Source organism: Schistocerca piceifrons, chromosome 5, assembly GCF_021461385.2.
Source record: "Schistocerca piceifrons isolate TAMUIC-IGC-003096 chromosome 5, iqSchPice1.1, whole genome shotgun sequence".
Taxonomy (NCBI): Eukaryota; Metazoa; Arthropoda; class Insecta; order Orthoptera; family Acrididae; genus Schistocerca; species Schistocerca piceifrons.
Genome location: NC_060142.1, coordinates 279116364 through 279134509, shown reverse-complemented (window position 1 = coordinate 279134509; position 18146 = coordinate 279116364). Strand labels below are relative to the sequence as shown.

At 38.2% G+C, this 18146-nt stretch overlaps 2 protein-coding genes across 4 annotated transcripts in view; both read right to left on the bottom strand.

The window, feature by feature from the left end:
* LOC124797855 (semaphorin-1A) overlaps positions 1–867 on the bottom strand; it is a 909059-nt gene extending 908192 nt beyond the window's left edge. The window contains exon 1 of one of the 2 annotated variants that reach the window (XM_047260924.1): positions 597–867. The gene's annotated coding sequence lies outside the window, so the exon portion shown is untranslated. The remainder of the gene's footprint in view (positions 1–596) is intronic. The other variant, XM_047260925.1, reaches the window with a different exon arrangement.
* Positions 868–9014: 8147 nt separating this feature from the next.
* LOC124797854 (fanconi-associated nuclease 1-like) overlaps positions 9015–18146 on the bottom strand; it is a 146977-nt gene continuing 137845 nt past the window's right edge. The window contains exons 14-16 of one of the 2 annotated variants that reach the window (XR_007016889.1): positions 15655–15766; positions 10803–10926; positions 9015–10306 (exon numbers count right to left, since the gene is read on the bottom strand). Coding sequence is in view for 1 of the 2 variants with exons in the window: in XM_047260923.1 (XP_047116879.1) it covers positions 10856–10926; positions 15655–15766 (183 nt within the window). In the remaining variant the exon portion in view is untranslated. Of the gene's footprint in view, positions 10927–15654; positions 15767–18146 lie in introns of both variants that reach the window. The other variant, XM_047260923.1, reaches the window with a different exon arrangement.

The following is an 18146-nucleotide window of genomic DNA, read 5'->3' as shown; positions in this document are numbered from 1 at the left end:
GGGCTGATCATTTCTGGTATTACCACAGCGTAACTACGCTACGGTACATCAAATATAATCGAAATGCATTAAAAGAAAATGCAAAATGTAGTGTTAGGATGCTAAACACAGCTTTTTTTGTTGAAATGCTCCATAAAATACACGTCTTTTCCTCCGGCAGTCTCCACAAGCTACACGTGACGTTGCAGACCGCCACTTACCTCAGTCGCCTGGCCAAACACAAATTTTCACTACCGGTGAGTAATCACAAGCAAAATCCATCTGCACTCGCATCCACATTGGAAACTGAAAAATATATGGGAGAGTTGATGGTATCGTTTACAGCTGTACAGAAAGCGAGGAACCATTTGCTTCCTTCTTCACGGGCGATTTGTTTACACCGCCGCAGTTTTTCCATTTGAAGACTGTTATTGTTGATATGACAGACATCAATTACATTCGTTTTGAGGTATTTACCATTTACCAGTTTCGGATTCTGACTGATTCTAGCTGTCAAATAAGTTACGTGGATATTTTTTATCTGATGATAAAAATAAATCCTACGGGAAAAAGACAACTACAGCAACAACTACAATGAGAAACAGATAAGTACTCACGTAATTTACGGGATTCTCTAGCTTCTGGGGGCACGACACACTGGGCGACCCTACCTTTTACAACATGACAGGCGCTGCGGCATGGAAATTTGAGAGAGATCGCTTACTTTCAACGGTAAGAAAACTCGAATCATCAATTGCGGAAGATTTGCCGCCTGTACTAAAGGTCACGCGCTTTTGCGAGCGAATGCTGAAGCGGTATTATAACGACGAACACAACCGCATTCCGAAACACGAAAAACCGAAAACTTCACAAGCGTGTAGCGATCGTGCCAGCCAACAAGCGTTTAAGTAATCGATGCCTCAAATCCTGCAAGCGGACGTGACGTCACGTGTTGTTGGTGATTGTGCTGCCATCGCGCGGTAGCCTATGGAACGACTTCACCTCTGTTTCTAAGTTGCCGATTAGATGGCGTGTGGTACAATGTCCACGATTTTGTTGTCGATGAACGATGACAGCAGTGAAAGGAGGCGATCTTAAATCTTTATTCTAAAGCTGAATACTTCTGATATATCTTGCTTAAGCTTCTCTCATTTGAGTCTTTTTGCTATGTGATGGCCAAACTGGTTCCATTGGAGGCGCTGGTTGCAGCTCTATATTAGGCCCAACAGTTCACGCAATGCTGACCGACGGTTGCCGAAAAGAGTCATAGATAGATAGCAGCTCTTCAACGATGCCAGCAACCATCAGTGATCATTACGTGATCCATTGGGCCTAATATGCGAATAACGGAAACGAAATATGCTTTCTTGGTATAGCCGCCAACAGCCCTTCTTCATTGGGACAAGTGAGATAAAAATATATCTAATAAATAAAATCTATTGCTCTTAAGGCGTATTTATTTTCTGCTAGTCAATTACTTATTGTGATGTTCATTTGTCATAGTTTATGACTAAAGAATAAAGAAAGCATAGATAAATAACCATCCTGCAATAGTGCCAGTGGTGTCCGTTATCAGCAACCATCGATCAGCATCGCGTGAATAGCACCATAAACTTTTAAAACAAATTGCTGCCAAAATGCTTCAGGCAAGACAACCGTAGTTGCATTATCACCTTGGCACAGAAGTTAAGTTTGCAACCGAACAAGCTATCGCTATGGTAGCGCAGTACTTACTGAATTCTCATTACAGTGAAACGCAGTTCCAGTCGACGTGCAAATGTCAGGTAGTTTCTCGTGCAATACCACGGTTTATTCCTTCTCCCATTCGAGCTAATGCCCCTATCTTTGATATCGAAACGTTAAAACTAATGTTATTTTCTACACTTATATTGTCCCATCCGTTAACAATTGTAAACGAACTCACTGCCGAAAAGGAGTTTCGTTCGTAGCATAAAAAAGATCAAATTAAAGCAGTATTAGTTCCCAACGCAACCAGAAATGACAGTAGGTCTACTACAATGGATATTATACCATAGACTTCATTCCTTCAAAAAATAAATTAATACGAAACTGAAAGCTATCTTGCAATATCGCAAAGATGGTGCAATATTCAGAAATATGCAGGGGAGAAAATTTATTCAGAATCACACACAAGACATTTAATTACATTGGTAACCATGGTATACATTTAATTACACTGGTAAGCAACATAGCATACTTCATAGTCTTATGTTGGATTTTTTTTAAGTGTACAGCAAAGAATAACTAACAAATGAAACAAAGTACCAAATAAAAATTGATGTACTGCAAACAAAGGAATTAAGAAGTAATCACTGTTGCTCCTCCTTTTCCTAACCCAGTTAAGATTCCTGTCATTTGTCCTACCTTTACTGTGTCTCCTTGTTTCTTCCACGTATTCCTGGATTATCCTATCTTTAGTACCCAGTCCCCCCTAATTCAAACACTCAAAAATTCTCAAGCTGTCTATTACACTTCTATAATGTTATCTATCACCACATGCTAACTTCCATTCCAGAATATTTTTGTATTCAGTGTGACTTTACAATCTGTTTTTAGGAACTTGGTCACAATTTTAAGTCTCTACAGGTGAATCATAAGTTCTTTACTATCTTAAACATTCCAGTCCAGTTGTTATATTTCAAGCAAAAAAAGTCTACTAATGTACCAATGACTACTTGTGACAAAAGTCAAACATTACCACTTACAGAATCTGCCATCATTTGCCCATTTCCATGGGTGAAACTGACTTCCATAAATTCTCAACAGTATCAAGCCACCACTCTTGAGTCATTTTTACACTACCTAAATTATATGATCCCACCTTCTTCTAAAGATACACAAGCCTAACCATCCTGGTTGTCAGGTGTTTGATGGTTTCAAAACTCCTAATAAATGTCCTTTGCTTGGATCAACATTTGCTACATACTATCTGAAAACTTAACATATTACAGACACTAGTCATTTCGTGGATCATGTAAAATCTGTGGCTTGCTCCATGTAGCTAGTCAACATTGATGCCATCTCCCTGTGTGCCAATATTCCCAACATACATGAATTGTTTGTCCCTGTACATACCCAGTCAATATCTACCAGAAATGAATAATCTGAGATCCTTTCTTCTGATCTTGGCCAATCTAATATGCATTGATAAAAATTTCATCTTTGAGTAGAATACAAACAAAACAGGAGATACAAATTCAAGGCTTCACGGCAATATGTACTGATATAAATTCACTTGAGCTTCTAGCCATTTCACATGGTTAAAATCTGTGGATTTTAAATCACTTTACATGGCCGGAAGCTTGAGAGAACTTTATCAAAATGGCGGATACAACAAAAGCAATCTGGGTGCTACCAGTATCCAACTCAATTTTTACAGATTAATTTTACTTACCCCTTTTTTCTTTTTGTCCCATTTTCCTCAATATTGGTCTGCAGCAAAACGCTACTGCATTACGCACCAAAACCAATGACAGACACTGGTACTGCACTATCAGTTTTCATATGACTTACAATTCCTGTACCTCTAAAGCATCACAATTTGTTGTAAATATGCCACTTTGAACAAAGATTCCCTGCACAAACACACAGCCTGTCACACCACAGACTTCTCTTTTCACGATCATCACACTAACCCTGTTGATAAGCAAGTTTACTTTGCTGTCTTAATCAGCCCTAAAACTATTTCTCCCCATAAAAAAATAATGAAGAGGTGTACCTCTCATGACATACGGGGTGATTTTTTCCACTGTGTACAAACTCTAGGGACTGATCGATGAGAGGATATAGAACAAAAAAGCTCTTATGAACTTATGTCCAGAAATTCATGATTTCCAAGCTAGAGACCATTTATTCAATCATACATTGTTACAGTGACTGTGGTGTAATACGTGCAGTACCATGCAGCCACAGTTACAGTACATGTTGAAATTGATTGCCATATGCCTCAATGCATGTTCTGTCTCTCGCGTTCACTTTGGCCAGACTACATCTGATCAGTGTCAAAGGCAGCATGAATGAGCTAGTGTCTCCACGGGCTCTACATACGTGATCCTTTTGAGATGGCCCTACAACTAGAAATCGCACAGATCAAGATCCGGTGAACAAGGAGCCCATACAATTGGACCCTTCGTCTGATTCATCAGCCAGCGAAGACACAATTGAGATGTGTCTGGCTTTAATGGTTAAGTGGGCTGGAGCACCAACATGTAGCAGCCACATAACTCTTCGAATCATCAATGGCACTTCTTCCAGTAGTGGAGGTAAAGTCACCCCCAAAAAATACCAATAGTTCCAGCCTGTCTGGCAGCATGGAAAGAAGACTGGTCCCAAAATACGGTCGCCAATTATCCCGGCCGACGCATTCCAGCTGCACTGACGCTGATATTTCGCTGTCACCATACTATGGGGGTTCTGCATACTACCCCACAGATGACTGTTATGAAAGTTGAAGATATCACTCCATGTAAAGGTGGCTTCATTTGTGAACAGGATGGATGAGAAACCTGGAATCATGGTTACCTAGTGAAGAAACCAGTGACAAAACTGCTCCTGATGTGGAAAGTCTGTTGCTAGAAAGCCCTGTACACGCTGTAAGTGATAAGGGTAGTAACAATTGTCATGGAGAATGTTCCACATGATTGTCTAGTTTACCCTGTGCTAGTGGAACAACTGCCCAGTACTGACATGGCAGTCACCTTCCACAGTGTTGATCACATTTTCCTCCGAGTCTGGTGTCTGATCATTTCAGGTACGCCCTTCAAGATTTTGTGCTTCCTGAAATGACACTGTCTCAGAAAAATGGTGGAACACTGTTGCAAACGTTGAATGCTGTGGTTGTTGTCAGTGAGGATAGATATCTTGATAAACCCACGCTGCCCACTGCCCGTTGCCATTTACCTTTCGGTAAATAAACACCATGTTGGCACGCTCTGGGTTCAAATACGGAAGTGTTGTGTACAATGCTGTATTATATCCAATACAAGGTGAGTCAGCAAGAGAATTGAATCAGATACAACACTACCAATTACTATGGCAGGGGAGGGTGCTAGGGCATAACAGATGAGGAACAGTACCACCCTCTAGGAGGAAACCAAGGATAACACTGTATGACTGAATAAATGGTCTCTAGCATGGAAACTATGCATTTCCAGACCTTTTTTGTTCCGTATCCTCTCCTCAAGCAATCCCTAAAGTTTGTACACACTGGAAAAAATCACCCTGTATAATCTTGGCCTGGTATTTATAAACCTTCCGCACTTCACAGCTGATTTTGCTGATACTGTCCTAAAATATGCCTCACTCAATTTAATACTCTCTGCACTACATCCAGAGTGTCATTTCTTCAACCTCCCAATTTTCACAAGATTTGATTAAACTTTCACCCTTCCTCAGGTATTTCCTTACCATGTGGTACCTACCTTAAAGAGTGCATGAACCTATCCTATGCATCACCAGCTATGCTACCCACATCATTGTCAGAATCTGTTTCAAGAAGTGGAGGTCCACCTAAGCAACCACCCACACAATTTACTAGATGACATACACTGGTGGCCAAAATTAAAACAACAAACCACTTTTTCCCCATCCTGTGTCTAATTCACCATATAATCATTTTTAACTGTCAAGAGATGTCCATATGATCGTGCTCTACATGGAAGATGGCATTCTAGTCAATGAACAACCATGCCAGTGATGACGACAGGGCACCTATCAAATGGAATAGTGTTTGCCAGCTAGTCCCACATCCACAATATCTGTGTATACAGTTGCAGATGGTGCAGTATGGCACAGAGAAGGCGGTGGAGGGCAGCAGGAAAAATGGAAGCAGGACAGTCACAAACTGGTGAGGCCAGATGGCTTAATGTGAATCGTTCTGTTGTTTCTTGTATGTGGTGACATTTTATAGAGACCAAAACTGTATCCTTAAGATCAGGGCAGGGCCAACGACGTGTGACATCTGAAAGAGAGGACTATATTTGGTTGCATGGGCATGACAGTACTGCCTCAGTACAGCATGGCAACTGGCATCTGACCTCAAGACATCCACTGGATGAGTTGTATCGAGACAAACAGTGTACAGAAGGCTTCAGCAGAGTGCCCTGTATTGTATGTGTACCTCTGACACTTCTTCTCAAAAGGGAATGTCTAGAGTGGAGTCGTCAACATACCACCTGGACGGTTGAACAGTGGGCCATTGTTCTTTTCACAGATGAGTCCAGTTTTGGTCTGGTGAGTGACTCTCAACCCATTTACATCTGGAGGGAACATGGAACAGGATTTCGGGACACAGACATTGCGGAAACTGACTGCTATCAAAGAGGACCCCTAATGGTGTGGGCAGGGACCACTCGATCACTCGAATACCTCTTCATGAAATTGTCTGGGTGAATCAGCAAGGTTTAACTGCTGACAGGTATCGTGAAGAGATCTTGGGATGTCATGTGCGGTTGTTGTGAGGTGCACTGGGCCCAGACATTGTAACAGTTGATGATGATGCTCACCCTCATTGAGCACGGATGGTTAAGGTTTTCTTGGAAATGGAAGATATTGCACGCATGGTGTTGCCTTCTCACTCTCCCGATTTGAATCCCACAGAGCATGTCTTGAATGCACTAGGGAGATGGGTTGCCTCATGTCAGAATCCACCACCCACTCTCCGAGATGCAGGAAGAATGGGAATTACTGCCTCAACATGAGACTGGTGACAGCATTCGCAGCATGCCCTGTCATCATTGTCAGGCCTGTATTGCTGCCCGAGGTGGTCACCCCCCCCCCTCGCCCCACTCCATATTGAGCACGTTAACCAGTTGTCACAATGTGTGTGCAAATCCATTAAATTAGAAAAAATGAAGAACATTTTTGTCAACTGTTATGCACATTGCAGTTGTTAACGTTCTGTATTGTTAACATTGTTTCTATTTTACTGTCATCCATTTGAACTGTTTTGTGGAAAAATAAATGCAACCTTGAAAAATTTAAGTTTGTTGCTTTAATTTTGGACATCAGTGTATATCCGCACTGCAACACTACTGCCATGACTTTGGTGTCTATTCCACCATAAGAATTCTTGATTTTTCTTATCACTACCAACCCTTCACAGCAAAAGGGAAGACAATAATGGTGAAAAAGCAACGGACAATTGTATAGAAAAGACTCTGGAGAAAAACTACAAAAGGCAATAATAGGGGTGTTTAGTGGAAGTTAAGATCCGATAGGTAATATTGCCGACATCTCCATTTCTCCAATAACTTTTTGTAGTTTTTGCCACATTTAGAGCCTCTTGTATATTCCATCCTCCATTACTTTTTCATTGTTACCTTCCCCATTTTCTTACAGTTTTTGTTTCATTGATACATCTAATCATATTTTGTCTTTCACTCATCAGACTCTCCTACCTGCCTTCTCATGTTTTCGAAGATTCCCATTTGCTAGCATCTTATTGTGAATAACCTCCCACCCCCATTGTTTTCTACACTTTTATGCCTTCGTCCTGGGTTTAATAATTCATGAACAATCCCACTTTCTGTAATGCTTTTACTGGATGAAGGGATCACTGACTCCAAAAGCTAGTGTTTAAAGGAAGAAAGGTTACAGTTTAACATCCTTTTGTGGAATAAGCTGAGGAGGAACATCAACTCTGTGTCAGACAAGGATGAATGACTGAATCATCTCAGATGTTGTAGAAGGAACCATCATGTCCTGTCATTTGCCTAAAGATATTTAGATAAATATGGGAAATTTAAATCAGAATGACTAAATGGAGTTTTGAACCCCAAATATGAGTCCAGCTCACTGTTACAAGCCATGTTAGAAAGAAAAGATGATTAAGATTTAATGTTCCACTGATGATGAGATCATTAGATATAGAGCACAAGTTTGGATACCAGTAGTAAATCAACATTGTTCTTTTTTTAAAACAATCATCTCTGCATTTGCCTCAAGTGATTTAGGGAAACCATGAAAAAGCTACATCTAGATATTGATCTGAACTATCATCCTCCTGAATGTGAGTCCGCTGTCTTACCACGGTGTCACCTCACTCAGTAGGCCACGTTAGGGAAAGCTAGTTTGTACTTTCTGACCTGACGTGATGATAATTTACGTGCAATGAGAAATTCAACAACCTGCATGACAAAGATAAACACATCACAAATTTTTTTTTATTTTGGCTCTGTTACATAATCTTTTTCAACTCAATTTTTTTCCTTGTTTGCTGAAACTGAAGAACAACTATCAATTCTAGTGGCTACATTCCATAATCAGATCTGAGGACTATGGCATAACTTACTACTCAAGATACAAACTGTACTGTGACAAATGAGGGCTAGCACACTGTCATAGCAGTGAAGCTGGAGATTTAATGCCTGCCAAGGAAAATGTTTGTGATGCAGCCAGTACTAAAATATCTATATGTATATGTCCTCTAGTTTCATCAGAAACTGTGAGAGGTTGTTGGATTTATTTGGAGATTCAGATCTGCACTACAGAAAAGTGTTTACGTGCAACTTTGTGTATGGCCCTGCAAGCCACATAAATTGATTTCTACAGCAGTGAAACATGCAGTAGAGTATGCTGCTAAAGATTGTAATGTGACTTGATTAGCAGGAAAACAAATTCAGTTGAGACAAATGATCAGAAGATACCAATGAATAAAATGTGTGTCACAGTAAGATGCATTAAAGACATTCTTTTAAATGAAGAAAAAACAAAATGTTAGCTCAGTAAATTTTCACCCTGCACCAGAGTATGCACACTGATTTGAAACTTTCTGGAAGATTAAAACTGTATCCTGACGCAGCACACAGTTTTCATCTGCCAGTAAGTTTCAAAATATTTGCAAGTCAGAGTGATTGTTTCACTAATGCAGCTCCCACAAGAGCAGAACTACAATCTGTAACCCAATTCACTAATTTTGGCATAGTGCTTAGATCTGACAGAATTTTGCCATGGGAACCAGTTAACTGTTTTTCAAGTTTTGTGATTTAATTGTTAAAATAAAAAGATCAAATATATTAAAATACATACAACAAAGTAAAAATGTTTATTTACAAATTTACACATGCAAATGAACCTTGATACCTATAAATGTGGTACAACTCATAGTTACATGTAAGCTACTGTTGTGTCTCCCTATAAACTCATGATATAGTCAAGTTATGGATTACAAACAGCTTCATTACATTCAGGAACAGTAGTTACAATTAAGTTATTCATTCATTCATCTCTCTTCCCACACCAGAAACTACAACTACACTAGGTCTTCCTTTGACAGTACATGTTGAAAATTTTATATCTGTAAAAGTAGAATTACAATGGCAAATGGTTTATTACTATTTTTAAGGTTTTTATCATGACTATGGTTCAATAAAAATAATGCTCAAAATACAGAAATTAAAAGTAATTTTAAGGAAATGATTTACCACCATCAGTGTGGACCGTACCTTTCATTAACAGGTATTTACAAAAAAAGCTTTATAAACAAGATCATTAATAATATCACTTATTTATCAATATAAATACATTTGGCAATTGAGATCTCAGGCAATGCTGGAATAGAGGATAAGTTCCCCTAACTACAGATGTTCCAAGACACTTTGATGCAGAAATCAGCATGATATAAAAAACATGCAGTTTCACAATTATGGAAGCAAAGATATTTTTAGCACATATCAGGGAGAGAAAGAAGTAACTCTGAAGGCGAAAAAATATGTAAAACACTAACCCCCCCCTCTCTCTCTCCCCGACAATTCACTTGCCTCTTACATCTTATAGAAACAATTTCCAGTTCCCAAAACTATATTCTGTTCTAATTTTTGGCTTATCATAGTGTTTTAAAGCAATTTTATACTTTAGACATGAATCAAAACATAAATTGTGTAATTCTTCAACAACAATCAATAATAAAATATTATCACTTTTAACAGCAATAAAATACATATAAAGCTTTCAACTATTAAAGTATTGAATGTAAAAAATAGCAATGTCATTAACATTATTATTGGATGTAACATGCAAATACCTCATGTAATCAACTCTAGTATTTGCTTATAAAAAAAAAAAAAAAAAAAACTATCCTCTTATAATAACTCAAAGAATGCAGAGACAAAAATACAATATACACTTGGCCTATGTATATCTGATAAGACACTGAATTCCATTTTGAGCATTATGATCTCGCTCTCTCTCTCTCTCTCTCTCTCTCTCTCTTCGTTTATTTATTTTTTGCATCTGACGTCTACAAGTGGTAACTTTGTACTATATATGAGAGCTAAATGTTAATATGTTTTCTCAAAATCAGCATTCACTGAAAACAGGGAGAGCACAATATTAGTGTGTCTTAAAGAAAGAACTTAGAAAACATAAAATGGAAACTTATTAAACTTTTGGAGCATATCACAGCAATAAGTCTTATCACATCATCAGACCAGAAATGTTGGAGACATGCAAAAATATGTTATTAACGTACATTATTTAATCTAGCAACAGTAAGTGAAAGGGCTGCTTATCAGAGTAATCACAAAATGGGCACAAGAACATATACAATTTGTAGATCCAAATTGTGGTAGATCTCAAGTTACACGAGACCCATTCCATCTGCATACACTTCAGCATTCTCACAAAAATATCTGAAGACACTGAAAAGCAGTGTTGTAAAACCAAGGTAAGTCAAAATTCACATTTTATTTTCTGAAGCAAATATAATGTGGCACTCTAATGTTACAACAGTATCTAGTATTAAAGTGCATGTTAACAATTATAAAATGACCCAAGCATGCTGATGAATTGCTGTGCTTTTAAACCTTAGCATGGTGCAATCAGATGCTTCACTGCTGTGTTCATAACAATACCAGTGCTAAGCTGTTTCACTGTCAGAATTGTCATCAGAGATAACTGTCTTCTTCTGAAGTTTCTTGGAGCCCGTTGCTGAAACAAACAACATATTCATTAAAATCATAACTGTAAAATTACAGTATTTTTGTTGTCCTATACTTGTTTGCTCTTCAACTATGGAAGCAAAACACAACTGATTATCCACTTTTATCAAAAGCATAAACAATATTCCAGTTTGAGTGTGTGTGTGTGTGTGTGTGTGTGTGTGTGTGTGTGTGTTTTCCAGCATACACATGAAGTGACTTAAGGAAACATGAGAACATAAACTCTTACTTTAACCACTGAGGTCCTTCACCTGTTACCAGTTTGTGTAAGGAACATCTGGGGAAAGGGGAGGATGGATGAGTGGACAAAAGCATGATTGAGATTAAAAGAACAACAACTATGTATTTTGTAGCCAATGGTACATGCTAAAGAAAGTGAAGAGAAGGATGATACCTAGCAACCATGTTTTTCATGTGATGGGAACTAACACCCAGAGATGTCAACAAACAGTACCAATATGATTGTTGTCCAGAATTATTTCCAGAGGGTGTAAAATAACAAAAACTGGTGATCAGAAAGTTATGTTAAAAGTGTTTCAACTGTCCTATAATGAACTATGATTGAGAGATGCCTTGTACTTCACAGAGGTAATGGAATTACACTATGGTGACAAAAGCCATGGGATAGCAATATACGCATATACAAATGGTGGTAGTATTGTGAACTCAAGGTATAAAAGAGCGGTGCATTGGTGGAACTGTCATTTGTACTCGTGCGATTCATTTGAAAACATTTCCAGCATGATTATGGCTGCACGATGAGAATTAACAGTAGTTGGAGCTAGACATCTGGGATATTCCATTTTAGAAATTATTAGGGAATTCAATATTCCACAAGTTGCAGTGTCAAGAGGGTGCCAAGAATACAAGATGTCATGCATTACATCTCACCGAGGCCAATGCATTGGCTGTCAGCCTTCAATTAACGACTGAGAGTAGAAGCGTTTGCAAAGAGTTGTCAGTGCTAACAGACAAGCAACAGTGTTTGAAATAACCACCGAAATCAATGTGTGATGTGCCATGAACATATCTGTTAGGACAATGTGGCAAAATCTGACATTAATGGGCTATGGAAGCACATGCCCGATGCGAGTACCTTTGCTAGCAGCGAGACATCGCCTGCAGTGTCTCTCCTGTGCTCGTGATCATATCAGTGGGACCGTAAATGACTGGAAAACCATGGCCTGGCCAGATGAGTCCCGATTTCAGCTGGTATGAGCTGATGGTAGGGTTTGAGTGTGGCACATATCACACGAAGCCATGGATTCAAGTTTTCAATGAGGCACTGTGCTAGCTGGTGGTGGCTTCATAATGGAGTGGGCTGTGTTTAAGTGGAATGGACCAGGTTCTCTGATACAACTGAACTGATCATTGACTGGAAATTGTTATACTCGGCCACTTGGAGACCATTTGCAGTCACTCATGGACTTCATGTTCAAAACAATGATGGAATTTTTATGGATGACAATGTACCATGTCAAAGGGCCACAACTGTTCACAATAGGTTTGAAGAAGATTCAGGACAGTTTGAGTGAATGATTTGGCTGCCCACATCACCCAACATGAATCCCATTGAATATTTATGGGACATAATCGATAGGTCAGCTTGTGCCCAAAACCCTGCATCGGGAATGCATTTGCAGTTATGGACAGCTATATAGGCAGCATAGTTCAATAATTCTGCAGGGAACATCCGATGACTTGTTGAGTCCATGCCATATTAATTCCTACTCATAGCTAGGTAAAAGATGGTCTGACAAGATAGTAGGAGTTATCCTACGACTTTTGTCACCTCAGTTTATTTATGGTGTATAACTGTCATATTAATTTATATGTTGGTTTTAGTGATTATGTTGCAGTGCTTCTGGACAGTGAGAGGTGACAGTCTCAACTTACATGATGAATCACTGGTTGTTTCATGATCTGGCACAAGTTGCTACCTAAGTGCATCCCTAAGGCCAAAGAGCAATGTAAAATCCACCTACTGCTTTTCTGTTATTGTGGAATGTAATGTAAGAGACAGAGATCATAGGAAATCAATGACGCTGTACATGCTAACCCAATAGGACTGTATTCTTTAGCACAAAAAAATATTATTCTTGAGTTGGAGTTTAAATCAGATTATTATCAATTTTGTAAAGAAATTTCTTTATTGACATTGAAAAAAAAAAAAAATAAAAGAAAAGGAAATAAAAAAGTAACGAAGGAGAATTTGGCTGCAAGCTGTTGGCCAGGCTAGTATATGAAGATGAAAGTGATTTACTTACTAGGCATTGATTGAATCTTAATAGTGGTAATTTTTAAGGAAGTTTGCATTCACACTGTCAGCATTTCAATTAAAATATGATCACTCCAATGTTATTTGGGTAGGATACATAAGTTCATGCAGACTAACACAGCATTTTCAGTGAAAAAAACTGAGTGAACAACAATATAAATTTCATCATCTACAAACAATGGCCATGAAAGTGAACATTTTTATCAAATTTCATATCACCACCGTTACTTTGCATATCATACATTTTTCACATCACAGTTTTACAAAATATCCATAGTTTCTGTTTTCAGGTATTCAGCATATCTGCCTTAGAATCTTTTTCCATTAGATTTCTTTCAAAGTTAACTTTCATTGATATTTTGTAGCTGACTGAACCATTTCTACTTATGATAAACAGTAATCTAGTTCTCCCGTATGTGAGGCTTCTTAATTACATTTCAGATTTTTCCCCTTCTTGTTCTCTGGATGATTGCTTTTGCACAAAGGTCAGGGCAGAATAAGCTGCCTGTAAATCTTACATAGGAATGCTTCAGCTGTAATATAAAGCATCTGTGTCTACTGACAAAAATAGTTACAAAAAATTTCTACTGCTTTGGTCCCTTTATTGTAAAATTCTTAAATTTTCTCTTTGCACAGAGTTTTAGTTTTATGGAGACAAAGCTGACAAAGTCACTTATCAATGACTATAGACATACTGCTTGACTTAAGACAATAATAGATGAATGAATATGTATGTTTACACAACAATTAATACTGAGAGTGGACTCTTCCACCATGGTGTTCTATATGAGATGGCACAATGACAAATATACTCATCTCACACTAATCGGCCTAGTACCCTGATTTAGATTGCATGTACTTGTAAATCAGGCCAAAGACACTTTTTTCTCTACAGGACCATAACACCATAATATTTTCTGTAATATTCATTTGCTTTCCTTCTTCTCAAAGTGACTTTGAGCCCCCAATTTTATCTGCATTATCATACTATTTACCAGGTGTACCGGTATGAAACGAGCGTTTTTTTGTGAAAATGAAACACTAATTTTGAATTGAAAAGTAAAAACATTTTATTCAAAGTACTGACCATTGCTTTCTATACATTTTGACCACCTTTCTGGCAATTTGTGGACACCACGCCAATAGAAATGTTCATCTTTTGATGCAAACCAATCAGACACCCAATACTTCTTCGTAGGAATCGACGTGTTCCTCAGCCAATGCGTGTCCCATTGATGAAAACAAATGGTAGTCGGAATGGGCCAAGTCTGGTGAATACGGCGGGTGGGGTAGCAGCTCCCAGCCAAGTGTTTTGATTGTATCCTGAACCAGTTTTGCTTTGTGTGCAGATGCATTGTCATTAAAAAAATTTCTTTGCCATGTCTTCTGGCCCATCCTGGTCTTTTTTCGATCAATGCATAGTTAAAATTGATCATTTGTTGTCTGTAGCAATTAGTATTCAGTTTCACTGGGTTTTAGAAGCTCATGATACACCACACTTTTCTGATCCGACCAAACACAGAGCATTGTCTTCTTGCCGAACCGATCTGGTTTTGCAGTCGATGTTGATGCTTGTCCCGGATTAACCCATGATTTTTCCTGTGTAGGATTCTTAAAATAAATCCATTTTTCATCACCAGTAACAATTCGATGCAAAATTGATTTTCTTTCATGTCTTTGAAGCAAAATTTGACAAATAGTTTTTCGGTTTTCCATCTGTCTTTCATTCAATTCATGTGGCACCCATTTTCCACACTTTTGGATCTTTCCCATAGATTTCAAATGGCCAGAAATAGTTTGTCGTGCAACATTTAGCATTGCTGCCATTTGCTTCTTACTCAAAGTACCATCTTCATCCAATATTGCTTGCAATTCGGCGTCTTCAAACTTTTTTGGTGGTCTTCCACGCTCTTCATTTCTTACATCAAAATCATTATTTCTGAACCGTTGAAACCATCTTTTGCATGTTGCTTCTGATAGAGCATGATCACCATATGCCTCGACAAGCATTTGATGTGACTCTGCAGCACTTTTTTTCAAATGAAAACAAAAAATTAATGCTTTCCGCAAACCATCACTTTCTGGTACAAAATTCGACATTGTTAACACGATGAAAACATACGATGTTGTTTGTTCCATGACTTGATGTATACTAAATATCTTTGACAGATGTCATACCAACCAAACGAAAAAGTTAAGGCTCGTTCACAACAAATGTTCCCTATTGACACGTTTGTATCTTAATGCTCATTTCATACCAGTACACCTGGTATGACATATTGTGAGTTGGTGTTTATTTGACAAATTTTAGTAGCATTTTATGATCATCTCCTCTCAACACTGTAAGTTCACACTCACTCTCTTGTGTTGCACACCTCACAATTAAACTAACAACAGTAACAGTATATCCAAACTGTAATAAAACTGAAGTTTACTCACTTTCTACATGACAGATCTCTACATCAGCACCAGCACGGAAAAGAAAATCCAGCCAGACCTCCTGGTCTGGAGACAGACGGTCATTGGGGCCTTTCACTTCCACTATCTTGCACTGCATCAAAAAGAAATACAATACTACATAAATATTACCAGTTATCAAGGAACGGCATTCTTTTCACATAGCCAATTCATTTTCAAAGAGACAGTTAATACAGAAATCTGAGAATGGTAAGAAATTACATCACACTTATTCATTAAGTATAAACTGAAGTTTCAGATTAATAATATCTGTTGATTTTGGGTACTTGGTGAAACTTTATTACATGGGAAAAAACACTTACTTGGCCTTGGTTTCACTAATTACTTATTTTTACAAAAATAAACAATTATTAAAACAAATAGCAAATAAGTGTGATTAATAATTAAATTAATTAATAATTAAAAATTAATAATTTTTTCACCTTATAAAGTAATACACAGGAAATTTCTTATATTTGCGAGAGAATTTGATTTGGCTATACAACAATGAAACTAGTGTGCAAGTTTCGCTATTTGAGAAGCAAGCTAACCGACAACAGCAAAAGTAAAGAGATATATTGGGGAGGATCAGAAAGTAATGCACAATAACTTTTTTCTCCCCTAGTATTGCAGCTGGAATCTTGAAATTCAATGATGATATAGTTTGTGCTACAGAGGGTGTTTTATTTTCATGTGGAGCTCTGGCGAGAGAAGCCTGAACTACAAAACAAACACGGCACACATATAATCAACTTGTGATGAGCAGCGAATTGTAGTTCACTACTTGTGGGCCAGAGGATGTATACCAAGGAAATTCACAGGGACATGCATGGAATGTATGGGGACGACTGGATCATAGCAATGTCTCCAGGTGATGTGCATCTTCAAAGAGGGCCATGTGAACCTTAGTGATTTGCCATGCTCTGGGTGGCTGGTAACAGCTTTAACTCCGCAGAATGTTGGAGCCACTGACACAGCAATTTTGAATAACCAGTATGTGCAACTGCAAACCTTATCACAGCAGCTCAACATTTCCAATGGTACAGTGGACGATGTTGTTCATAACACATTGAAGTGTTGTAAAGTTAGTGCTCACTGGATGCCTAAGAACCAGACAGACAACCACAAGGGCCAACAAATGGTGACAAGCTTGGATCACTTAACACGTTATGTTACAGATGGTCACGACTTTCTGAAAGGAATCATCTCTGGTGGTAAGTCGTGGGTGCACAACTGCAAGCCCGAAACCAAGCAGGCCTCATATATATATATATCTTTAAATATGTCTGCTTGTGTCTGTATATGTGTGGATGGATATGTGTGTGTGTGCGAGTGTATACCCGTCCTTTTTTCCCCCTAAGGTAAGTCTTTCCGCTCCCGGGATTGGAATGACTCCTTACCCTCTCCCTTAAAACCCACATCCTTTCGTCTTTCTCTCTCCTTCCCTCTTTCCTGATGAGGCAACAGTTTGTTGCGAAAGCTTGAATTTTGTGTCTATGTTTGTGTGTCTATCGCCCTGCCAGCGCTTTCGTTCGGTAAGTCACATCATCTTTGTTTTTAGATATATTTTTCCCACATGGAATGTTTCTCTCTCTCTCTCTCTTATATATATATATATATATATATATATATATATATATATATATATATATAAACCTGCTAGGAAAATGCTTGTGACAGTGTTCTGCGATAGTCATGGTGTGTTACTGGTGGACTTGAAGAAATGGTATCATTGTGAATGCTGCAGACTAGATTAAAACTTTGGCTAAGTTGCATCATGTCCTTTGTGTCAAACGCCACAATGTTAATGCTGTTGGTGTTAAACTTCTTCATGACAATGCTCACCCTCATGTTGCTGCTGCTGTTCACAAGAAAATCACCAAATTTGGGTGGACAGTGCTCTAGCATCCACCTTACAATCCAGACAGACTTTCATCTGTTTGGTCCCATGAAGACATTCTTGGCTGGCTAACACTTTGCAACAAATGTGGTAGTGAAATCAGCAGTCCGCAGATGGCTATACTCCAACCAAATGGACATCTACAAACAGGGCATATTGAAACTGGTACCATAATAGGAGAAACCTGTCGAGAGAGTTGGTGACTATATAGAAAAGTAGGTAGAAGATGAAGGTTTATGTCTGATATTTTTTTGTTTTGTTACCTATTAAACTTTTTGGTAATAAAATTATTGTGTGTTACTTTCCGATCTTCCCTCACAAAATGTAAACTGGCAATAACAAGAAAAAGACTATGTGAAAAAGAGAAATACATTATTGGTGAATACAAATTTAGGTATTATAACAATTTTTCTGAAAGCTTTTGCATGGAACCTAGCCTTAAGTGAAAATGGACTATGGCCAATAAACAGTAATGGCAAGAATAGAAACAAAGCCTTGAAGCAGTATTTTGTGGAAAAATGCCAAAGATTAGATGAGAAAATAGTAACTGATGATGAGGTATTAAACTGAATTG